Genomic DNA, 25727 nt, shown 5'->3' on the forward strand with positions numbered 1-25727 from the left:
CAAGGGATGCACCTACCAATAAAAACGCGGCAAGGCGACAAAAACGGGGAAATAATAATTGCAAGAGGCGGCTGTGAGCTTTTCTTAAATTCAAGCAGGATAACGCCTCAGAGACATTAGCAATTTGGTCTTCATGCGAGAAAAAAAATAGATATCGAACGGGGAGTTTACCCTTAAGTTTCGTTTAAACTACAAAACAAAACTCTAAAGCAGCCCTTGTCCCTCCCGATCACTGTATCTTACGTAAGGTGGGCGCGCTTGGGGGTAACGAATTCCTTTCAGGGGCTCGAAGAGGCCCACCTAGTTTAATAAATAGGCGCTGCTCGCGCAGACTGCCCCCGGGCACCACCTGCTGATCCGCATGCACATAAAACATCTATACCCACCCGCGGTGACATCGAGGATCCTGGAGCTCTGGCGCACCAAACTCGGGGATTATCCGTTCCCGCGAAACACGGTTAACGACACAAACGAAGGAAGACGCCCGGCCAAGAGGGCTCTACACGGCGGCAGTCATACACCAGGAAAACAAGGTTGACGGGCTTTCCTTTCGAGCTCGTAATGCGACATAGGCAGAGAAGGCAGCCATTGCCCTTGACATAGCTGATGACCCTAACTTAAAATTTATCCTCAGATACTCGCCGGGCCTGTGAGTCTTACATTAAGACTATATATCCGAGACTTGGATCCCACCCCAAAACGCATAAATTGGACTCCTGGCAATCAGGGACTCCGAGGTAATGATACCTCCGGCTCTTGTCTGGGAAAGTCTGGTGACTGAACTGCACGGCGTCTACAGACTAATACGTTGTTATGCCTAGCAATTCCAAAATACTTCTATCCGATATTGGGCGGGAGATGCGGACACTCTGGGGAAGTTGCTGACAGCTCTCCTATGGTGTGGGCATTTCAAAAGAACCCCTTCCTTCCTCTTACCGTCAAACCCACCCGAGACGACTGGCCGGCGATCCTCATCAACTGCTCTTGACTGGGGATCCAAGAAGCCTTGCTCCACCGACTGCGACTGGCAGCTTCGACCAATGATGTCCCGGACTAGGGATGTCACCTATAGCGCCGCGGAGCATTACGCCCACCCTCTCCGACTTGTATCAACGAAAGTTCATCCTACATACCTTGTTTAAAAAAACGGAATGAAAACCCGAAACCATCCTTCCGCCATACGCCGCGAAACTGAACTCAAGTCTGCAGAGGCCGCAAGTTGCGCAGCAGCCCACCACGTAATCTGTTTTCAGAGAGCACTATTACACGTAGCTGAGCCTGGTTATGCGGTGCAGGCGAAGTCTCACTCGTGTGCGCACTTGGTTGCGGTCATTTCCTGTGCGTTTCGCTTAGTCGGTGAAAAATAGATGGTCTCTCCCTAAGGGATACATAATTCAGGGACAGTTTAGTATATGACGACATTCAAGAATCAAAGAAACCGAGGAAAACAGGATTTTTATATTATTTGTTGCTTCGACCAATTGCAAATTTGTAGTGTAGCCTATTTTACCTCAAAAATTCACTAATTAGAAAGAAGGACAAAAAGACAACTGCATGCAGCTGGTGTAACCCTAACCACGACCTCCGAATGTCGTGTCCGCTGCATGCGGAGGTCGTTTTTCCGGCTCTCTCTTCCTTTCTTCTTTCACTCCCTCCCTTACCCTTCCCTTACGGCGCGGTTCAGGTGTCCAACGATATATGAGACAGATACTGCACCATTTCCTTTCCCCCAAAACCAATTATTATTATTATTATTATTATTATTATCCCATCGTATGTAAACAACGTGCGAAATGCGGAGGTCGCGGGTTATGATCCCAACGGCGGCCTGTGGTTGTTTCTTTTTTTGGTTTAAAATCAATAATCTTTCAGGTAAACAATGGTTGCACTACTAATTACCCAGTAATAAACGCCACCAAATATGTTTAAAAAATGTAAACATTTCTCATAGATATCTTAGTGTCTGTAACTGTATTTGGAACTTTCAGTGATTGTCGTAACGAGCCGCTGAATTATTAGCCATTTGGTAAGGAAATTAAACTTTCAAAGCCCAGTGTCTCATAATGTTGAGAGATCGTTCCCACTGCGTGTGCAAATCAATACGTTGAAATTACATACCAATTTTGATGTCAGCACCTTTTGATTAGACAGCACTTTCTAATGCAGAATATTGCCGACGCTTTCGAGGAAGTTTTGCCAATCTAATTACCTTCTAACCAGCCTTCGACAACCAATGAGCTCTTATTTTTAGGCATTTCATTCAAGGAAAATTCTAAATCATTTATTTGATTCAAAATTGCTGACTATACCTGGGATTTGGCGCTGGTTTGAAGCCGTCAAGTGACTGTTTCACTGAACTGGGACATGTTCGCTTATCCAGTTTTCTACTAACAAAGTGCCCAGATCTTAACGGCAGGGAAAAGTATTTCATATCAGCTTTTAAAGTGGAGCTAACATTTTTATTACTTCTAAATTAGCCTCTGAAATGGCTATTATTGTTACGTGACGGCCAGCTGAAAAATGGGACGTGTTTACTGACGCTAATGAGATGATTTAATGGCCGCTGGCCTAACGCGAGCGCTTTGTTCCACGCCACTGCCAGCTGCTTCTTGTTCGTCACACTACCCGGGGCCACCGAGCGGTCGTCCCGATCGGTGACAAAGAGACGCGCGAAATAGTTATGGGCTTGAGGGGATCGTGGGACAGGAAGGAAAAGGTGGTGAGGTGCTGGCCGCCACGATGAAGGAGGTGGCTGAATGACTCCTGGTCCGCGAAGCTTCCGGGCCGCAGGTGACCACAATACGTCATAGGCATGCGTTGAACCCTTTTCTCGCAATTGATAAACGCCTTTTGGTAATGCTTCCTTCTTCCGCGTCTGTTACTCCCCTGACTGGCCTGCATGCGCTCCAGAATTACAGGCAGAGGAGGCGTCGCCTGCCGTACTCCTGCCAGCCAATGGAGCGGATGGAAGTGGAGCGCGTCGACGCCTCGCCGCTTGGAACGAGCAGAATTTTGGGAACGATCTCACTGGCGTCTTTGTGCGCAACCACAGCATCACTTTCACCGTAACAGTTGATCTCACGGAAGATAAGGTCCGTTTCTCATCTTATGGTGAATTCCAATCGCAGTTCTGGAGCGGTTTGCACACTCTATGACAGAGCCCCTGAATCCGGCGGAGAGCGCGCGACCTGAAATTGCGATTGAAGTACACTTGCTCTGGCCAGAGCATGTAGGTGGCGCTCGCGAACTGCTGGAGGAAGTACCCGTCATTCCTTGCCCTTGCCCGCGGTTTTCGCGCGCGCGTCGCCTCCTTTTCGAGCGTAGCTCCAAGAGAAGAAGATTACTCCCGCTGCCTTTTAAGATGGAGTTGACGCCTGAAGTTCATGACATGCTACTGCTACTGCTTTCCGACTCGATGTCATCAAGCAGAGCGAGCTCCAGTGCGCGATTCACTTTTGAGTCCATACCGGCAGCAGACGCTGATCGTCTGCTACGGAGCGCGGACAGGAGCCGGCGCGGCTGACGCGACTAGCCACCGGAAATGGAGGGCGCCGCTAGCGCCGCTGAAAAAGAACGTCACGCAAACTTCCGGTTGACTCCGCCGATTTCGGCGGAGCAGTCCGGACTGCTCCACGGAGCAATCTCAGCTCGGCAACCGCTCCCTGTCTACGATTGGAAGGCGCGATCCGTGGCTGAGATCTACGTTTGGAATACAATTGCTCCGAAAAGAGCAGAAAACGTTGCTTCCGAAGTGCTCCAACTCTGCGTTTGGAAGTCACCATTAATCTCTCTTTATAGTTTATCTCGCGGAATGGGTTCCCCTTGAAAGAAAATAAGTATACGAAGCAGTTTTTATCGCTAGGAGCCGGTGGTTTTTTTTGGGGGTTTAGTTTTCTGCACCGAAATTCTGAAGTAAAACAGACTGTATGACACAATTCATGACAGCAATATGCACCCATTGGCACTCTCCTGTAAACGATTCCTGAGCTGCGCAAAAATGCCAAGCCTCCCACCGGGCCTGTCTAGTACCTGGCTGCGTGGAAAAAACATAAACTAAAACTTCATTGTTTCCTATTCAAACTGGTATTTGACGTTATTATTTTTCGTGTACGCAATTTCTCAGTAATTTGTTGTCACGTTCTCATTTTGACATTGTCAATTTAGGCTCCTGGGTGGCGTACAGCCAGTGACTTACCAATTGTCAAGGCGGAACAAAAATCGATACGAGGATAACTCATCTAATGTTCATGCACTTTGACACTGAGTGCAATGTGATATCATTAGAAATTCCTACAGCGCAAGCGCTCCTTTTCTTTCATTCGTACATCACACGGAATCATCATACCACTACTGGCGCAGCGGTTCAGCGATTCGCCACTATCCTGGCATGTGGCTGTTTAAACCCAGCCACCAGTGGGGCTTGCGACCCTCGGGTTGTTCTGCCCGATCACCCGCAGGGATGATTTTTGCACAGATAGCTATTCGGGAGGCTGTCAACTTCTCAAACTATTAGTTGTTGCCCAGTGCCACGTAGGGCCGGTGGCGATACTATTGAATTTATTTGAATAAATTCTTTGCCACACGCCATGGTGGGCAGGTGCAGTGTGCAAGTTTTCCACCTGCTTTTTCGTGGCAATGAAGGATGGACACCGGCTTTTCTCGTGACAAGGAGCTCTAGTGATATCGCGTTAATCCCATTTGAATGTGACAAGAGTTAACTATAGGCAGGGAAAAAGTGTAAGTACTACGGGAATAAAGCTTCATTGGGCAGGAAGTCAACGCAGATCCATATCACGAGACTTTAATATCTGGTGTAGAATGGGGCGGAGTGCATTTCACTGGCACTCTACGATGACGAGTAGCACCCTGCCAGAGTCTCTTAAATGTAAACTATACTGGTTTTGCTGTGCGAATACTCACCTACGGAGCGCAACGATAAAAGCCAACGAAAAGTTTTAAATAATATTTCTGATGACAGGACGAGCTGTGGGAGGAAAATGATAGCGGCAGCGTTGAGAGAAGGGAAGAGCAAACGGCTAGGTTAATGCTATTTAAGCTGGAATAAAGAGATTAAAGAAGATAAGCAGGAGGTATAACGCGGAGAATATAGGGCATCGCTTCGCTTACCTCATCATTTCATGATGGCTCATCATTTTATGATGTGGGAAGGGAATCAGGGGGGACACTCATTGAAATCGGAGAGGGAAATATAAACTCGGCTGTTATAGTTTGACCATGCATGGTGACGAGCCGGGTTAATTTGATATACTAGTGAGCAGCCTTTATTCTGAAGGGGATTTATACGTTTAGTTTGGTTTATGGAGGTATTACGTCACAAAGCGATTCAGACTATGAGGGATGCCGTATTGAAGGGCTTCAAAAATGTTGACCTTTTCTAACGTGCACTGACATCGCACAGTAGACAGGCCTCTAATATTTCGCTTTCATCGAAGTTCGACCCCCGCTGCCGAGATTAACTCGTGTTTTCCGGGTCAGCTGCCGAGCGCCATAACCACGTACCGAGCCACCGCGCCGGTGGATTTATATCTACGCTACACGGGTACGTCCGGATGGCATCTGAGTCGAATGGGATTCGAGACTTGGAATGGAATTTGTACTGGGCGGGCTCCTGCGGTGCTACACTACAATTTCCAAACACATTCGCAAGCTTCAGCTCGTTTTCAATGTGCAACGACCGCATGGGTGGTCACCGCGGTCCCAATACAGTCCAACACCAGCACGAAGTACAGCAGGACATGATAGCAGTGTACCGTGTTTTTCATGGCAGTGACACCAGCAAATGTGATCGGCGGACGGTCACCCTTCATGTGTTCGGCAGATCGGCGGGTGAGAGAAAGCTCGCTGACGAGGTGACGGTGTGAATAGATGCTCGCCTGTGTTTACCTTATTCCTATCGGAAATGAGCGATACGAGCGGCTACAATTTGCATGATCATACTTCAACACTCATCAACGATAAGCGCTAGTCTCATTTTTAATATTGAATCGATGACGCTGCCTTTCGCGACGACTATGCCTAGCGATTCAGCAGGGTTCGGTACGCAATTTCGATGGCTGTCGAAAACGAATTCACAAGTTTTATGGAATTGAAATGGCAATCGAGTGTTGTTTTGATAACAAAAAATTATGTCGCTTTAATTAATGGAAATGGTCACCGTATATACTTTTGGACAAAGTGATTGAACATCATCTTGTGGGCACGTCGGAGAAAGCAAGGATAATTAGCGAGAAGAGCCGATCATAAGTGATGTCAACAACCCGGCTCTGGAGCGTTTCCCAGGCGGGCGATCGCATCGGCGCTTCCTACAGATTGTCGCACCGCGTAAACAAGCACCGGTACAACGAGCACGAAAGGGAATAGATGATATAATTGTGGTAATGCTCATGTTGCGTTTTATGGCATGCAAACGAGCTCCAGCTATTTGTAAGCAGCGATGTAAACAAGAGTGCGAGCGCAGTGGCCCTCATCGGCGCACTCTTTTGAGGAAATTTCAGGCTCATGGGGTAAATGTTAAGCAGTGGGTTGTTATCTCAAAGCAAAAGTTGGCTTATCGAGTTCACAATCTATCTGTTAAAGAAACAGCACCAGTAGCGAGCAGCAGGCACCAAAATCAACAGCCACATAGCCGAACCACTACCGAAACAGTCGCGCGGTGCGGCTGTATGGGCGCGTGAAGCAAAGGGATGGCGCCATGGCTTTCAGTTGGAAAGCATTCCACGTAGCATGCGTATTAATTCGATAAAAGCAATTGTGCAGAAATGTTCCCTACGCTGTAGCTGGAGAAGTATTTCCTCGACACATCCCTGCTATCTGTTCAGAAATGCAATGCTTAATTAAATTGTTCTGCACCCAGCAATTTGTAGCGTCTCCTGCCACACAGACTTTAATTAAATTCGGAGTGGCAGTTCCTTGTTGCTGTTTTTAAGAGAATGTGGCCATGCTCACATAACGGTTATCTCTGCACTCATTCCACCGTATTCCCAATATATTATCTGTGGAAAGAGCATATGTTGAAGTGTGGCTGGTTTATGCACAATCTCACCGGTATCTGCCGAATTCTTCCCGGGGTGGGGTGTGGTAATCAGAAGTAGTCGGTGAGAGCACACCACTGACAATGCATTCAAATTGAGGTGTAAGGCAACTCGTTAAAACAGGCCTCAAAAAGAGCAATATATTTGACAAAATTTATTCTTCAAATTTTGTTTCACCAATATAGTGATTCTCATCTGAATAAATTTCCGCAAAAATTGTGCCTAGTTAGCACCGTTCAAAAGATACAGCCACATATGTACACCCTGCGCATCTCGCGAAACCCAACTTAATCGTATTCGAGCCAAATGAACACCAGATTTTTTATATTAGGTATTTTCACTTCATTTTCTAGTTTAGACTGGTAATAAGCGTTTTTTACCACCCGTGACTATTCGTTTTTATTTAATATTTGTATGCTCACAAAAGCCATGCTAGATATTTGGATCACATTGGATGGATTTGAAAGGATACCGACACTGAAAGTTGGTTGGTATCATGGCGAGTATCACTTCAGCGATAATCTAAGAGGTACGGTAGGCGTCCTGAAACACATTGTGCTCAGACCTCTTACGGATACATAGAAACCAACAGGAGACCAACAGCGTGTCTGGAAATCTTCCTTTCGGTCTACTGATGCCGCAATAAACGCAAGAAAAACAATACAGGGCCACACAGCAACATAAACCATGGGACAAAGAAGGTACCGAGATAGAACTACGGTTGATTTTACACGTCCCTAACCTTGCGTTTTAATATTTGTAGTTATGTCTAATTTCTTCGCCGTTACTCTAGAAACTTTCATTTTTGCCATTCCAAGTTACCCAAGAAATTATAATTTTATTCATTAACAAGTTTTTTCATTGAAACTTTGTACAAATATTTTTATACTATAACTCGCTGCCCAGTGAATAAGGACCGAGCAAAATCCTGCCAATTGTTTTTTACTTCTACATTCTTTCTCAGCAGATGCCTATGGGTGTGCTTAGATATGCAGGGTAATCGAGGCCCCTTCATCATTCTTTACCTCCAATGAAATTTTTATATATGATGGGAAACTTTTTTCACACAAGATAATCGTACTTAGATTTGCACGAAACGCTATAGTTTTTTTTCTAAAAAAAATCCATCATGCTAGGTGGAAAATGTCGATTTTGCGATTGCGCAAAATCGCTAGTGGTGATCCCTGCAGAAAGTAAAATAGAACTTTGTGGAACCTGATTATTTTTATATCACTGTATGGAAACTTTTCTGTTGGAATCAAAGCAAAAATATTTTTTGCATGCTATAATTGTGCAAGAAAAAATCGCGAAGTTCGCTGAAAATTCAGGCAATCCACTAAGGGAAGTTTTTAGGAAATATTGGGGGCAATAGTTAGCAACAGCCTGAGGCTGAAATTTTTTACAGTAATAGTTCATTGTGTTTACAATCGCCAGGCAAAATATATACTTATAGAACAGGCACATGATTCTTAATTGCGCGTTGAAAACATCTGCAATTCAAAAACTTCGAAAAAAAGCTAACTTTGACGGATATTTAAAAACAAAAAACCTCTCCGATTTCCTTTAAAATTTCACTATAACATCTTCAGCACTTAGTAATTCTACATCAATTATGAAGCGTCGCATTATATTGTTTATGCTTTCATAATAAATGCCTAACGTAGATCATAGTCGTATAGTTAATATTACTGGATTTTGTTGGTTAAAACGGGCAGCGGTGAAAAATTCCTTTTCGAACTGAACACGAGAGACGCCGTGCTACCTAAAAAGGAACTTCTCCGCCGCTCCATGCGTGCTTTTATTCCAGCGCGTGGACACAACCTTCCCGTCGATTTAACTCGCCGTGAGGAGGTGGCTTTGAGGAGAATCTGGGTGGGTGCTGCGGTGACGCCGGCGGTCAGGTCCTCCTGGACATCACAGGCCCCGCTCCTGCTACAGAGGCAACGTTACCTCACTTGCCCCGGACTTCTTCAGGAGCCACGCAAGCGACATATCGGCATTTAGGGTTACCACCCCAGCCGACCATCAGACACCTCCGGGCTCTAATAACGGCCCTTGTTCGCACTTATAGCCGACACCGCACTGCGCATGCACATACCTATGTCCCTCTTGTGCCGAAGGGCATATTTTCGCAATTAAAGGAAAATCTGAGCACATGTGGCTGCTTCTTAGCGCGATGGGAGAGTGCAGAAAACACCTTGGAAGCATGTTTTTGCTTCTCAGCCAAGTTTTAATGACGTTCAACGTTAATATAAGCCCTGTATTTATCGTATCCTCTGCAGGTCTCGCTCTTTTCATCGGAGACAAATAATCGGACAGTCCTAATTTTGTTGTTATTTTGTTCCTCAGCGGTCGCAAATATTCGCACTTGGTCATATTATTTATTTATTGCGTTTGAATTAAGTTTATACGACCGCCGATTACCCAGATAAATTATTATTACCGCGTTTGGAGACGGGCAACTTTTTCAAGTATATATTTGAGCGCATTCATTCGAAAACGATCTCTTAATTGGCCGGTTAATTTTGGCTGAGGTACACATGGAAGCAGGTTCAATTTACTCCACGGACTTTCTTTACGCAGAACGGACACTGACAGCGCACATTAGACCAATAACGCTATTGTCTCTTGCGCATATAGCGTATGGTGCTCTTGCATGTCAAAATCTGTTGACAAAACGTATCCTGCACTGAACCGTTGCTGTTTCTATACCTTAGATGAAGCGCGAACTTCTCCAAACAAAAAAGCTTCTTCAGGAGCATGACTTCATTTGCGTAAACTGTACTCCGATATAAACAGGAACCGTTCGTGCAGCTGTCCACACTGGAGTGGCCCCGCACAAGACGCTAGACTAGTACCGAACTGATTCTACTCCGAAAAAGGGGTGTGTAGGGCACCTAATCACTGCCTAAATCAGGTTCAATAAGCTTGCATTTGATATATGTTTTTATCATGGGCTTCCTATACTTTCTTCTAGCCTGTCCTAGAAGTCGGTAAGCTAACTACGCACCGCAGCGGTGGCCTAGTCGTTTGAGCATCCGCCTCGCATGCTGGAGCTGCGGGGTTCGATCCGCGGTGCTGCCGGGTACCCAAAGATGATACAATGGGTACAAGCTTTCCGTTGGTCTGGCGCTCGGCTTATTTAGGGTGATATGTTTGGGAAATAGGTATCTGACACCACCTTGTGCAATTGAAACCTACCTTGTGCCACGGCGCTCTTTGGCCCTATATATATATACCTTTGCGCCATAAAAATCCATCATCATCAAGCTAGCTATGCCGCACGTCCTGAATTTTAATATCATTTACCTTTCCTGTGATTGCGCCTACGAAGCCACTGGTTCTATTTAAGCTTTTATTACCAGAATAACCAGGCACTGAAGGTGTTCTAGGAAAATTTTAAAGAAAACCAGTGACGTTTGTTTTGAAATCTCCGTCAAAGTTGGCCTTTTTCCGAATTAAAAAAAAAACTTTAGATGATTACAACGCCTAGTTAAAGGTCATGTGCTAGTTCTAGAAATACATATTTTGTCCAGCCATACTAAGACGAACGGATTAGTTCTGAGAAAAAAAAATTTCAGCCTCAGGGTCCTAGGAGAGGGACGTAGGCCGGGCCGACTTGGTTCACGGTAACGTGGTAACAGCGCGTAAACATCACGAAAGGCAAGCAGGGTACACAATACGCTATCAACTCAGGGTAACCATTATAATATTATTATGTTATCCATTATGTTAACCATTATGGTCAACATAATGGTCAAAAACCTTTCCTTGAATAAAGTAACTATTGATGGCGAGCGCTCTGTGTGTCCAGTTCTTCCTGTCGTGATGTCGTTTTCAAGCTATTACCACGCTATCAGGTTATTACTCCTTCATGTCTCAAAAGTGTTCTAAAAACTGCCTTTATTGAATTGAATTACTTTTTCAGCAATGCTTGCATTCGCAACAACCACCCCCTGAGTACTGAGGTTCTTTCAATATAGCGTTTCTCGCGCCATGTCCAGGTGCCGCCGGACGAGATAAAGAACTTGAAAGCTGAGAAGGCTACATCTGGCGATGCTCGACCGGCTGTGAAGGTCCGCTGGACTTGCACCGGAGCACATGGTACCGACGGAAATGGTAATCGGACATCAAGCTAAACATAAGAATTATTAAAAAACGAGCTGCCGAGAAAAACTTCTCAGCAGCAGCGTCAGCATCAGAATCAACTGACTTCGACGCTGCTGTTGGAGTTCTCTTTGTTCGATTTGGCGGTGCCACTTCTCTCAGCAGGCCAAATTTTCCTTCACCCTACATCTATAGTGAGCTGCTATTTCGCATGAAAACTATTTATTATGCGTACCGCCTGTGTTGCGGCCGACAGGAGTAGCCAGGATGGAGCGCACTACATTCGCCACCCGCGCGTCACACTGTGCTAAAGCGCCATTTTATTACAGTATCGTGCCATCGCGTTAACTCGCGAGAGGCGAATTTACAACACATTCACTACTGCTACCTTGCGCGAGCTGACACTGCCCAAAGCAGAAAAGGTAACTTACAGTGAAACAAAGCAACCGAATGACAACACTGCTGCGCGTGACATCATGGTCGCTGCGAAATAGAAGCTAACACGAGGCGCTAGTTTACGTTGCTACGCGGTTCTTACGCGTAGAAAAACTTGACACCTGTATGTACCGCCGCCTTGCTCTGGTAGCTCTCGCAGCGTTTTCAACAAATATCGCGATGAAGTATAGATATGAGAGCAGCTTGCTTATTCTTGTAAAGCAATGCGCAGCCGGGATATTGCGGCTGCAAAACTCTGGCGACTAGATGGCAGGAAATTACGTGACCTTTGAATCGCAAGGATCGAGCAATGAAATAGTGTGACACGTGAACCAAATTTGGACCCGAAAAGGAAAGCTGCCTAGACTTGATTTTCACAAGCATTACCATTCTGTATGAAGCCGAATCTTATTTGGGAAATTTAGTTCAATAAATTCAAGCAAACGAAGAGAGCGAAAACGCTGAGAGGGGAAGTCGAGCTAACGCGCCGCTGCGGCGCCATCGTCATAGATGGCCGCAAGGTTTGGCAGTAGAGTTTTCTTCTCAACCGAATGTTGTCACAGAGGAGATGAACGGCAAATCACGATCAAAGAGTTAGACAGGCAAAAGAGAAGGGTGGGTCTAAATAATAATATGCCCAAAGCCAAAGTAATCGTCAACCGTCTAAAGGGAGAGGAGCCGTTCACAATTGGCAGCGAGGAGCTAGAAGTGGTAAAGGCCTACTTAAGGCATGTAGGGACCGCTGATCCGGATCTTGAGATGGAAATAACTAGAAGAATAAGAATGGGGTGGAGCGCATATGGCAGGTTCTCTCAGATGATGAGTGGCAGTTTACCAATATCACTCAAGAGAAGAGTATACAACACTTGTATCTTCCCGGTACTCACCTATGGGGCAGAAACGTGGATGCTAACGAAAATGAGTAAATTTAAGTATAGGAGAACGCAGTGAGCTATGGCAAAAATGGTAGGTGCAACTTTAAGAGACCAGAAGCGGGCAGAGCAGGTGAGGGAACAAACGCGGGTTAATGACATCCTTGTAGAAATCAAGAGGAAGAAATGGGTTTGGGCAGGGCATGTAATGCGAAGGCAAGATAATTGCAGGTCTTTGAGGTTAGCGGAGTGGATTCAAAGAGAGACAAGCGTAGCAGGAAGCGGCAGAAATTTATGTGGGTGGAGGAGATTTAAAAGATTGCGGGGATAGCGTTGCCGCAGCTGGCAAAGGACAGGGTTAATTGGAGAGACATGGGAGAGGCCTTTGCCCTGCAGTGGGTGTAGTTAGGCTGCTGCTGATGATGATGAGTGCTGTTGGCGTAAAAAGAAAACACCTGCTGCTTGAACGAGCGCTACAGGAAGTCTTGTAAAATAATTTTCCACTCTTGAGCATCGTTACCTTAAAAACGAGGCATCAGTGCTCAGTAAGTACCAGTTCATGGCAGCAGCGGACATCTGGGTGTTGATTAAAGCTATGTAATCTCAAAATATAAATGCTGTAAGATAAGCATGTTATGAAATAACCCATATATAAAAACCGTTGGCAACCAATGGACTGAAAGGATAAATTTTCTAACGGCGGCATGTACCGAAACAAAATGTCGACCGGAACGTTAAAACAGCACGCATTGCTCAAAGCTTGAGGATCGACGCTATCATCCGGTTTTGTTGAGCGCCGAGCGTATGCTTGTGGTGATTATCACCAACCGTATAATCCACTTCGGGTCCCGACTACTGATATCATATTAGCATGATTAGCTGTACACAAGCACGTTCATCCCCGAAATTTTTAACTTCTCTCCAACACTTGCTATTTGCCGCCAGTGACTAGGATTTCGTTCACATGTATTCGCTACTTGGCCCGAAGATATTACTGGATGTGTGTTCCTTGCGTTGCATGCGCCCAAGTCCATTTACAGCGGGTAACAAAAGTAAAAAAAAAGCGGTAATTATTTTTACACGAACCACACAGAAAGACCCGACAGGACGGGCGCTGACTCCAACTATGTTTATTGAAAGCCACATGTTGTATATATATATATATATATATATATATATATATATATATATATATATATATATATATATATATATATATATATATATATATATATATATATATATATATATATATATATATATATATATACACTTATGAAGGGAGCCAACAGTCACCGAAACCAAGGTGCATAGGGGAACGTTAAATAACCTTCCCCTATGCACCTTGGTTTCGGGGACTGTTGTTGGCTCCCTTCATAAGTTTGTCTAACGGGCCCCTCATTTACTTTACCTTGTCTGCTATATATATATATATATATATATATATATATATATATATATATATATATATGTAGAGAGAGAGAGAGAGCCCGAAGAAGGTGAACGCATGCGCATTTCTTACATCGTAAAAAGAAAAAAAGGAAAAAAGAGAGAGAAAAAACAACAACAAAAAACAATCACACTCAGGCAAAAACTACTCATTATCGCGTATTATGTAGCAATCTATGCTCATTCTCGGAGAAGGATAGAAGTGGCGCTGACGCACATGCCACCTCACTCTGTGATAAAAAAGGCGTCTGCCAGTTCCCGAGCTCATCTATCTTTTGCTTCTAGCTAGAATTTGAATCTGGCCAAGTCTTGGTTCACAGCTTTTTTGTTTTTATCAGTGCAGGGGCGGCAATGGGCGGGTAGGATTGCGGACGAATTTGATGCGTTCCCTAACGACCTTTTATGTTCCCCTGCACGTTCGTTTACGCAGCGTCCAGTCTGGCCGACGTACACCTTGCCACATGCAAGGGGGATCCCGTAGACCACTCCCAAGGCACACATTACATAGGGCTACGAGTGCTTCTTTCCACACCCAGATGTAGCCTTGGCACCACTGCTCACCTTGGGGCACATTTTTGCCAATTTTCAGGGGACGGAGAAGACCATGGGGACTCCGTACTTGGTGTCAACTCGTTTTAAATTGTGGAACACATTGTGAACGTACGGTATCACCCCTGGTTTGGCTTCGCCGAAGTCTTCTTTCCGGCGTCGCCCCTTTGGATTACTCTTAAGTTTTTGCAGCAGTGCCTCAGTCCCGACAGGCAAGACGTGGTTAGGGAACCCTGCTTTACGCAGTCTATTCACCTCACCCTGAAAGCTCGCCAGCATCATGTGAGAGCACGGCTTGAGCAGTGCTGATTCCATAGAAAAGGTGGCAATAGCCCTTTTAACAGTTTTTGATTGAGCCGAATCGAACGGTAAAAACTTTTTCTTGGTCCTATAGGATGGTAGCGCCAGCAAACGCTTCCGTCCCCCAGCTAAAGGTTAAGGTCCAAAAACTGGAGGCAGTCCTGTTCAGGATGCTCAAATTTGAAAGAGAGCCTCTTCCCACGTTGTGCTAACATTTCTAAAATTTTCATGGCAGTCTCCTCATAGCGGCCTGTGTCATGTCTCTTTAAAATCACTAAAAAATCATCAACATATCTAAAAATCTTTAGATATGTTCTATCATCCAGTTCCATCGCCAGTTAGTGATGCCAAAATGTTGTTTAAAGATGGGAGAAAAATGTTACAAAAAAGTAGCGCGACACATAAACCGATGCAAATGCCCTGGCGTTGTATGAACCGCCGGTTGTCAAACTGGATGAAGGTGGACTTAATATAAAAATCTAAAAGAGACATACAATCTTCAACGTTTACACCTGCCTTGTTTTAAAATGCATTAGTACGGCTTGTTTCTAGACATTGTCGAACAGCAATGAACAGGTCGCTATGGGGTACAGGGTAAAAAAGATCTACAACATCTATAGAGAACGCGTAACCAATCTTCTCTTCCCTCTCCAACACGCCGGCTACATCGAAGGAATTTTTCGTGGAAAAAGGGTGCGAAATGTGCAAATCCTTTAGGTGCTTAAGCAAAAAGCGGCTGATGTGCTGCTGCTAAGTACCTTTTTCACTAACTATGGCTCTAAACGGTGCCTCTGGTTTACAGGTCTTAAATGCAAAGAAGATTGGTAGGTTATTCTAAGAAGAGATCAAAACAGCTGTTGCCAGGCTCTGCAGCTCCAGGGATTTGCACAAGGCAACAGCCTTGCCTTTTATCCTGGTGGCGGATGGTTTGATTTGCACAAAGTTCTTAGCAATTGCTTGCAAAGCTTTCTCGTTGTGAAGACCTGAATGCTAGAGAACAAAGTTCCCTTCTTTGTCCGACTGCAGCAGTTACAGGCTGTTATCCTTGCAATATGCGATCACCTTGTCAGTCAAGGCTTTCCCTCTCGGAGCGGGTTTCTTCTGGTGTGTTGTCTTTTTCAAACTGTCTATGCCGTCGAGAACGTACCTTTCTTGATTTCCTTTCGTGCTTTTCTTGCTATGCGCTGATTAAAAGCCAACAGCTAGTGTGCCGGTACGGAAGGCACAAAGCAGTATTTTGGTCCTTTTGCCAGGATGTCCGCGATGTCTTTTCGCGCATTCACGTCGCCTAGAACCACATGTCCGCTCTTGATCTTTTCCTTCCTAGGAACCTTTACACCGGTGTGTAGGGTCTTATTCGGTACGCACCTCTATAATGCCTTCGTAGTCTGGGCCGCTTAGACTCCGTAAAGCAGGGTTTCCTATCCACGTCTTCGTTGCCGTGACCTAGGCACTGCTTCAAAAACTTAAGGGTAAGCCAAAGGGGCAACGCCGGGAAGATGACTTCGGCGAAGACTTCGGTGAAAGCGTACATTCACAAGGTGTCCCGCAATTTAAAACGAGTAGGCAACAAGTACGGAGTCCCCATGGTCTTCTCCGCCCCATGCAAATTGGCCAAGATGTGCCCCAAGGTTATCAGTGGTGCCAAGGCTACATCTGGGTGTGGAAAGAAGCACCCGAAGCCCTACGTAAGGTGTGCCACGGGAGTGGTCTACGAGATCCCCCTTGCATGTGGCAAGGTGCACATCGGCCAGACGGGACGCTGCATAAACCAGCGTGCAGGGGAAGATAAAAGGTCGTTAGGGAACGCATCAAATTCGTCCGGAAACCTATGCGCCCATTGCCGCTTCTTCATTGATAAAAGCAAAAAAAAACTGTGAACCACGACTTGGCAAGATTACAATTCTAGCTAGAAGCAAAGATAGATTATTAGCTCGGGAACTGGCAGAAGCCTTTTTTATCAAAGAGAGATGTGGCATGTGCATCAGCACCACTTTTATCTCCCTACGAGAAAGTGAGCATAGATTGCTAAAGAATGCGCGATAATGAGTAATTTTTGTCGGAGTGTGAGTGTTTTTTATTGTTTTTCTCTCTTCTTTCTCTATTTTTTTTCTTTTTTACCATGTAAGATATGCACATGCGTTCACCATCTTCGGGCTGTACATATGCAACATGTGGCTTTTAATAAACATAGTTGGAGTCAGCGCCCGTCCTTTATGGTCTTTCTGTGTGGTTTGTGTAAAAATTAACGCTGTTTTTAATTTTGTTACACAGTGCTACACCAACTAGCCCAGCAAGAGGTAGTGTTATCCATTTACAGCTTTTGATTTCAGAAATTTTTTTTCTGGATGCACCCGTTAATTTGTTCTGCGTTGTTTTTGTCTCTTGCCGTTACACCCTGATACTCAGACATGTGGACGTGTCCTTAATACATCTCCATGCATTTTCTCAAGCCTGCAAGTCAAGGCCACAAATACTCGCCCAGAACTTGCTGGGCCAAAAAGACTACTTGTTGTAAAGGCATTGGTTATGCAGTTTTTTGACGCCTGAGCTTTAAGAGTCCTGGTTTGCGGAAAAAAACGTTGTAGTTCACAGTGTCGTGTGGAGAAAATCCTGATTCGTCGAGAGCTTTGTGACGTCAGAGCTATAATACCTTGCGCGGGCAATTCAGACAGCTGACAAAGACCACACAGCGCAACAGTCTCGTCGTCACTGCACAACTTCGCATTTGTCTACAGGGCTGTGGCGTTATTACACCGCCATTACGTGGTACGTTTGAGGAATGAAAAGAAATTTCGCTGAACAGAAAAATGGTCTTGTGTAGTGAGCCGCACGTGCTACAGTGTGACCTGGGGTTAATTTTAAAAAAAGAAAAAAGAAATTTATATATAAAAAAGGAAGTAAGAAGAGTGTCGGCCTCTGTGAAGTGATATGCTAAGAGATCTCGAGGTGGCTGAAGAAACCCATTAATGCTTCCAAGAATATCATTTGGCTGTGTTTTCTAACTGAGCATGTTTTCTATAGGGCTCCCAAGCTCAAGTTTGACGGCGCGACAGCAGCGCCGCTTCGGCGCGAGGCGAAGTTGTAGGGAATGTCACGTCTAGGAAAACCAAGCGCAGCGGCGCGTTTAATAGTGCCAAACGCTCATCTCGAGTGATATTATTGCAGTTTTTGCAATGGCATCAGCTTCTTCGTGTTCACGGAAACCTCGAAGCCATTACTGTTGTGTTGTGGAGTGCCATAACAGTCTGCACAACACGAAGAACCGGGAACCGCCGGTGAGATTTTACCGCTTCCCTGGTAAGTGGTACGAGAAAGAGAAGTGCCAAGCGTGGATATCAGCAGTCTGCAGAATCAAGTAAGTGTTTCCTTTGCGGTAGTATGAGCTAAATTCGTATCGCACAGCAATACTAGCGATCCCAGTCATACCTGTGAGGCTAACTAGCGCGAAGACTGGCTTAACCCGATACCGATGCGCACGGCAGTTGAATGTTTGGATGGGCTCTTATGTTTATCGCGCACTTAAAGGCAGCGCGCGTTTTTAGCAGGTAGATTGTAATAAGTATGACAGTTCCGCATAATTTGCAGGCTAGGAACTTTAGTGGGTTTTTGATCCAATCTAGATTAGCAGCGCTACAGGGCGAAACACCGATCGAAAAGAAACGCTTGTATAGCTTCTCGTGTTTTTCGCGGTGCTTTTCGAAATGGCACTAAGATATTTGACAGTTTTCGTTTCGGCTGTAGTTAGTGACAGGTCATGAAGACACCGGATTGTTGGCTTCGCCCGGTAAGTGTGTCGTGATAAGCGAACTCATCGTCGTCAGCTGTGTGATGACCCCCATAATGCGCAGGTCCACACGGGACGGAGAGGCAAAGAGACACCGTATGGCTGAGATTAACAAACAGATACATGATTAAGATTCAGAGGCTGGGGCGTCCAAGCTTACGTGCCGACGACATCATGGGGGCGATGGAGTGGCTCCGGAGTTGGGCTCGAGCGGTTGCTGGCAGAAGCTGCACGCCGTCGGGCTTCGGCGCTGAAGGCCCTCTTGGCGAACGATGTCGTCCTGAGCGTTCCTGTTCCGTACTGCTTGTCGATTTTTATATCCTCTTCTCCACACTCCCTAGGGTGAGGACGCCCACGCCGGAGGGGAAGGAGGGGGGCAAGGGCTTTCACTTGGGCGCACGAACATACCACCGCACTTATGGTCTCGCCCCCCTCACGTGTTGAGTCCGAGGGAAAGAAGGTTGTCTTCGAGGTAGCGCATAGCGTCGGCTGTGGTAAGGCGCGCTCTGGCCCGCTGACAGTTCCCGCGGGTCACCGGCCGGGAAAGTGGTCCCTTGTCCTGGGATGTGCTCGGGAGGCTTCCCCTGGAACCGCCACGGCAATTGGGGAGGATAAAGCCCGTTTCCCCGCGGCGGCGGCGGCGGGTCCGGTTGGGTCCGGTTGGGCTTAAACCCCTTCGTTCTGGTCGTCACTCTCAACGAGCATGGCTGGGTAATTGATGATGCCGCTGTCATCTGGGTCTGCGTCTACGCCGCGCCGTCGAACGCGGAACCTCGTAGCACACACAAGGAACGTCACACTCGCTCACCCTCAAGAAGAATGTTCTCCGAACATTTGAGTCCATGCAGCTCCCCTTGTCTTTCTGAATCGCCTCGCACAGTGCGTCCGACAAAACACTTTTCGCTGCACTCAACACCACTGCACAACACCATATGCCTCCGCTGTCATAACCGGCGTCTCTAGGGGCAGCACTGATTTTCTTTTACAGATAAACATGAAACTCAGCACCCAAGCCTCTCCTTTCTAGTCCAAACTGGACGAAATAAATTTACCACAGTTACAAAGGAGCTCCCACTTCTAGCACGATCACGACACAGACAAAAATATAGATAACGATAGGAAGTAGGGCAGGTTCTGCATGCGCTCCGCTTGCTCTCCTGTGAAGGTGTTACTTAATGACAGAAAGGTTTAACTACCAACTCCGATAACTTAACACATAAGCACATAGCTATGTTATGAGCTGAGGCATTACACAATTCTAACCAGTTCACAACTCCGCTCTGTTTACGCCATTAGTCCGACTTAGCTTTCCGATTTCGCAGCGGATATCGGCCTTCATGAGTCATACTAAGTAAGTCTGTGACCCTTCGTCTGCTTTGGGACTCGCGAGGGCTCGTGGCAGGAGCCTCTCCTGGCGTTATCTGCGCAGCAACCTCGCGCGCTTCTTCTTCTAGCAATGCATGAAGTAAATCCGGTGGCATTCCGGCCGTCACCTCTGGCGCCTGCCGAACAAATGCAGGAGAGGGCGTTTCTTGCGAACTATCTGCGCGCTCCGCTTCACTTCTGTCCCCATCAAAATCCACGCTTTCCGTTTCCTCATTTCGTGAATACTGAACCGGTGCCGACTTGAGGCGATTTGCGTGTATCCTTATCAAGCGCCGGTTCACGTCTCGGACTCTGAAGTTTACCGGAGAAAGCTTCTGGACAACCTCGCACGCTCCTCTCCACTTCGTCTGGAACTTACGAGCTAGCCCAATCTGCCTTTTGCAGTTTTCAATGTACACGCTGTACCCCACATTAAACGGCGCGTCTCTAGCACTGCGATCGTGCACCTCCTTCTTGCGCTTCGCCGCTTTCTTTAAAGCCTCCTTTGCGATGTCCCTCGCCACTTGCAAGCGCGATTCTAGCTCAACCTTATAGTCGTCCAGTGAAGCGTATGGGACACGACGGGGGACCTCTGGCACTTCACTAGGCTGGTCCGGGTCTCGGCCGTAGAGAAGAAAGAATGGCGATTCGCCCGTGCTCTCGTGTGCTGCGGAATTGTAGGCAAACATTGCATACGGGAGCCACAAGTCCCAGTCCCGTTGGTCGCGCGAAACAAAATGCGACAGGAACCCGGCCACGGTTTGGTTCAGTCGCTCCACCACGCCGTTGCAAGCCGGATGGTACGGTGTTCTCTGCTTCTTAGCGATCTTAAGCAGCTCGCAAACTCTCCTCATTAGCTGCGACACGAAGTTCGTTCCCCTATCTGTCAAGAGTTGCCTCGGGGGTCCATGTCGGAGCACGATCTGTTCGACAAATGCTCTTGCAACCGTGTCTGCCTTCTGATCTGGGAGTGCTACCGCTTCCGCGTATTTTGAAAGGTGATCGACAAATACTAAAATGTACTTGTTTCCGGAAGTGGTCGTGGGCAATGGGCCCATTATGTCCATACCTGTCCGCTCGAAGGGAGCCGAAACCTCAGGGAACTGCTGAATTGGAGCTGGTCTTCGTTCCTTGGGTGTTTTTCTTTCGAGACAGGAAGGACACTTCGCACAGTAGTCTCTAACATCCTGTCGCATGCCACTCCAAAAGTACAAACGCTCCACACGCCTGCGTGTCTTCGCTACGCCAAAATGACCGGCGCATGGCGCATCGTGAAACGCGCGAAGAACCCTTTCTGTCCACGACCGATGTATGACGACTCTCTCCCAAGCGGTTTTCTCTGGTCTCCCTTTCCTGGTTGGCCTCGTGCGCCAACACAGGGTGCCGTCTTTGCCAATGAAATAACCTAGCTGTTCGGGGTGAGACGGTGCGCCCTCTAAGCTTTCGATTATTCGCTTCAGGTCAGGATCTTTGCACTGCTCTGTGCGTAATTCGGCGGGGTCGACTACGGGGACAAACTCATCTATAGCTGCCACGGCAGCTGTGCGGCTGAGTGCATCAGCATTCAGATGTGTCTTTCCTGATTTGTGCTCAACTTCAAAGCAGTATTCCTGCAGGTGTAGAGTCCATCTAGCGAGTCGCGAGCTAGGGTCCCTGACACTCATCACCCATTTCAGAGGATGGCAGTCTGTGACTAGCTTGAATTTGCGGCCGTAAAGGTAGCATCTGAAGTGCTTTACTGCCCAGACAACGGCGAGGCACTCCCTTTCCGTAGCTCCGTACTTTTGCTCTGTGGGGCTCAGCTGTCGGCTAGCAAAAGCAACGGGATGTTCTTTGCCCTCGATAACCTGAGATAGCACGGCACCAACTGCGAACTTTAACGCATCTGTGGCCATAACGAAGGGCAAATTAAAATTCGGGTGGCGCAACAGCGGTGCACTCATTAGCTTCCTTTTCAGGGCCCCAAAAGCATCCTCCGCGTTTTCGTCCCAGCGAAAGGCGATATTTTTGGCTGTTAAGGCGGTGAGCGGCTTAGCGAGCTTGGCGAACTCCTCTATGTGCCTTCGGTAGTAACCGATCAGGCCGAGAAACTGCCGGACCTGGCGGACGCTAGTCGGGGATGGAAAATCCGAGACACACCTTAGTGTCTCAGGGTCCGGTCGCACGCCGTCAGCTGAAACAACGTGCCCGAGGTATTTCACCTCGTTTTTGAGGAATTGGCACTTAGAGGGCTTCAGCTTGAGACCCGCTCCTCTTAGTCGCACCAAAACCTGCTCAATATCGCGCAAATGGTTCTCAAAACTGTCACTGTATATGATTATGTCATCCATATACACGAAGCACAGCCTCCCCAGAAGACCTGCCAGGATAACATCAGCGGTTCTCTGCCAGACAGCAGGGCTGTTGGCCAGACCCATCGGCATTCTTTTCCATTCATAGTGCCCTGAGGGCGTGTTGAATGCCGTTTTCTCGGCATCTGCCGGATCCATTGCTATCTGCCAGAATCCCGCCGCCATGTCCACTACCATGATGTACCTGGCAGAGCCCAGCTGAGAAAGCGTCTCCTGTATATTGGGGATGGGGTATGGATCGATGCGAGTTACGGCATTTAGTTTGCGGTAGTCCACTACCAATCGATACGAGCCATCTGGCTTTTCCACCAATAGTGCTGGTGCTCCCCAGGGTGACTTTGAGTGTTCGACAATGCCGCGATCAATCAGGTCCTGCACCTGCCGCTCCATCTCCTCACGTTGGGAGTAAGGAATCCTGTACGCACGCTGGTAAACGGGCGATGAAGTGCCGGTTTCTATCCTGTGCTTTATAACGCCACAGCAGCCCAAATCCAGGTTGGACGCGGCGAATACCTCCGAGTAGTCGTTCAGCAAACCAGCCAGAGCCTCCCTCTCCATGGATTTTACGTGAGAAAGATCGAACGACACCTTTGGAGCCGCTGAAGGACTAGCATGCTCTACAGTTGCGAGTACCGTATCGGTGGGCTCACGTTTCTCTATCGCAGAGGTGAAGAAAGCCAATGTTTTGTTCTTGGGAAGGCTCAGTGGCTGCTGGCTACAGTTAACCACCCGTAGGGGCACTCTGTGGGCGTCATTAACTGTCACGAGGCACGCGGCTGCCTTCAGGCCATTGCTGAGAGAGTCGACCGGCTCAAGCACTCCCACGGCGCCGCTCTCTCCATCTGAAGGCACAAACGCGTACAAAATGTGCTCCGACCAAGGAAGGACGACCGCCTCATCGACCAGCCTGACGGCAACCCGCGAATATACCTTCTCCAATGATCCCACTGTTTGACGGGTGTCAATATCGGTAATGCGAATCTTAGCCCCTCTCCTGTTCAAAAACGGAACTTTTGAGCCGCCCGCATTAACCTCTTCCTCAGAGAATGAGACTACTACCTTCCCTTTTCTCAAAAAATCCTGCCCTAATATACCTGACACTTTGTTTGGCAGAGACACCGTGTCCGGGCATACGTAGCAGGGGTGCTCCAATGCAATTCCGCCGAGAGAGAAGTGTAACCGGTAGAGTCCACTTATGCCAAGAGGATCCCCCGTTATGCCTACAAATTTGGTTGCCATACCACCAGACGCTTCCAACACCTCGCGGTCCCCCTTCCTTCGAAGCGTGTTAAAACTGCTCTCCTTAAGCAATGTCACCTTTGACCCCGTATCTATCAACAATTCCATGCAACAACCATTTAACTTGCAACGCACAACAGGGCATGCCTCGTCGGCCACACAAACTACCACCACCTCATCATCCACTGCTCCCTCCCCACGCTCCTCAGGCTGGGGAGGACTAACTAGTTTTTTGTCTCGGTATCTGGAGCCCCGCTGTAGGCTTGCTTAGGGCGTTTCTCGCCTGCTTCTCTTTGTGGCTCCCCACGGCGCACGTTTTGGCAGAACCTGGCGATGTGTCCGCGACCCTGGCAAGCGAAGCATACGATTTCTTCAAAATCTCGCATACCGCGCCTGTAGCTTTGTGGCGGTCTCCGGTTTCCAGCGAATGGGCGCTGTTGAGCGCGCGCTTCAACCTGGCGTTCTACCTGCTGAGATAGCAGCTGTTCTAAGCGATCTAACCGCTCTGTCAAGAAAGCAACCTCTGGGTTGAGCACCGCTCTCTCTATGACGCGTACTCTCGCTGCGGCTGTCGTTAACGCCTCATTTCGTTCCTCATCCAATGCGGCCTCCACGGCTTGGTCGAAATTGCTCGGCTTGCGCGAGAGCACGATCCGGCGCACGGGGTCTTGGAGACCAGCCTCGAACAAAGCGGTCATTTCCTCTTTAAGTATATCCTCCGCGTATTTCTTCTTTAGCTGGTCTCCTTCCTCCTCCCTGCTTAACGTATCGCGCGCTAAGCGCTGAAGCCGCGACGCAAACGTTCGCACGTCCTCCCCTACCATCTGTCCGGCGTCACGGAACCTCTGTACCCGCACGTGACGTGGTTCAGTGTCGAAATGCTCAAACGCGAGCTTCTTAAATTCCGCAAATGATTTTGTGGATTTTACTTTTTCGTCTCGCCATGCAAAATCATGAGCAGCTCCTGTCATCTTACACCTCGCCATTCCCAGCATTTGAGCATCGGACCATCCCCCCATTTTCCCAATCTCTTCTAGCATGGAAAAGAAATCGCAGATTGGAACCCCTGTCTTATCTCCCGTAAACGTCGGAATGACGCTTCCTAATGCCAGCATGCTTGCTCCGAGCGACGGCTGTGGAGTGGGAGCTCCCTCAGATACAGACATTTTTTTTTTCTCAAGCCCTCCAGTGCCTCAAGCCTCTCAAATGGGGGTAAAAGTCCCACAATCAGTCCCGTGATTCCCTTTTGATTACAATTTTGAAGTCATGAATGTCACAGCATTCAGAGGACATTTGCTTTTGAGACCCCACTTCTGACACCAGTGTGATGACCCCCATAATGCGCAGGTCCACACGGGACGGAGAGGCAAAGAGACACCGTATGGCTCAGTTTAAACAAACAGATATATTCAATAATTATACATGATTAAGGTTCAGAGGCTGGGGCGTCCGAGCTTACGTGCCGACGACTTCATGGGGGCGATGGAGTGGCTCCGGAGTTGGGCTCGAGCGGTTGCCGGCAGACGCTGCACGCCGTCGGGCTTCGGCGCTGAAGGCCCTCTTGGCGAACGATGTCGTCCTGAGCGTTCCTCTTCCGTACTGCTTGTCGATTTTTATATCCTCTTCTCCACACTCCCTAGGGTGAGGACGCCCACGCCGGAGGGGAAGGAGGGGGGCTAGGGCTTTCACTTGGGCGCACAAACATACCACCACACTTATGGTCTCGCCCCCCTCACGTGTTGAGTCCGAGGGAAAGAAGGTTGTCTTCGAGGTAGCGGCGCATAGCGTCGGCTGTGGTAAGGCGCGCTCTGGCCCGCTGACAGTTCCCGCGGGTCACCGGCCTCCGCTCTCTATCCATCAACTGACACTCGCTCCTCAAGGTAAGGCGCGCTCTGGCCCGCTGACAGTTCCCGCGGGTCACCGGCCGGGAAAGTGGTCCCTTGTCCTGGGATGTGCTCGGGAGGCCTCCCCTGGAACCGCCACGGCAATTGGGGAGGATAAAGCCCGTTTCCCCGCGGCGGCGGCGGCGGGTCCGGTTGGGTCCGGTTGGGCTTAAACCCCTTCGTTCTGGTCGTCACTCTCAACGAGCATGGCTGGGTAATTGATGATGGCGCTGTCATCTGGGTCTCCGTCTACGCCGCGCCGTCGAACGCGGAACCTCGTAGCACACACAAGGAACGTCACAACTTATTTATGAGGGAGGGCCGTGGTAGGGCGGCCG

The 25727-nt window shown here is 47.8% G+C and overlaps 1 protein-coding gene across 1 annotated transcript in view; it reads left to right on the plus strand.

Moving 5' to 3' along the window:
• Positions 1 to 25727, plus strand: part of LOC144098083 (calcium-activated chloride channel regulator 2-like) — a 58085-nt gene that overhangs the window by 18365 nt on the left and 13993 nt on the right. Inside the window, exon 5 of the mRNA XM_077630636.1 lies at positions 2911 to 3111. Coding sequence (XP_077486762.1) covers positions 2911 to 3111 — 201 coding nt within the window. The remainder of the gene's footprint in view (positions 1 to 2910; positions 3112 to 25727) is intronic.

The sequence above is a fragment of the Amblyomma americanum genome, chromosome 7 (genome assembly GCF_052857255.1).
Source record: "Amblyomma americanum isolate KBUSLIRL-KWMA chromosome 7, ASM5285725v1, whole genome shotgun sequence".
Lineage (NCBI taxonomy): Eukaryota > Metazoa > Arthropoda > Arachnida > Ixodida > Ixodidae > Amblyomma > Amblyomma americanum.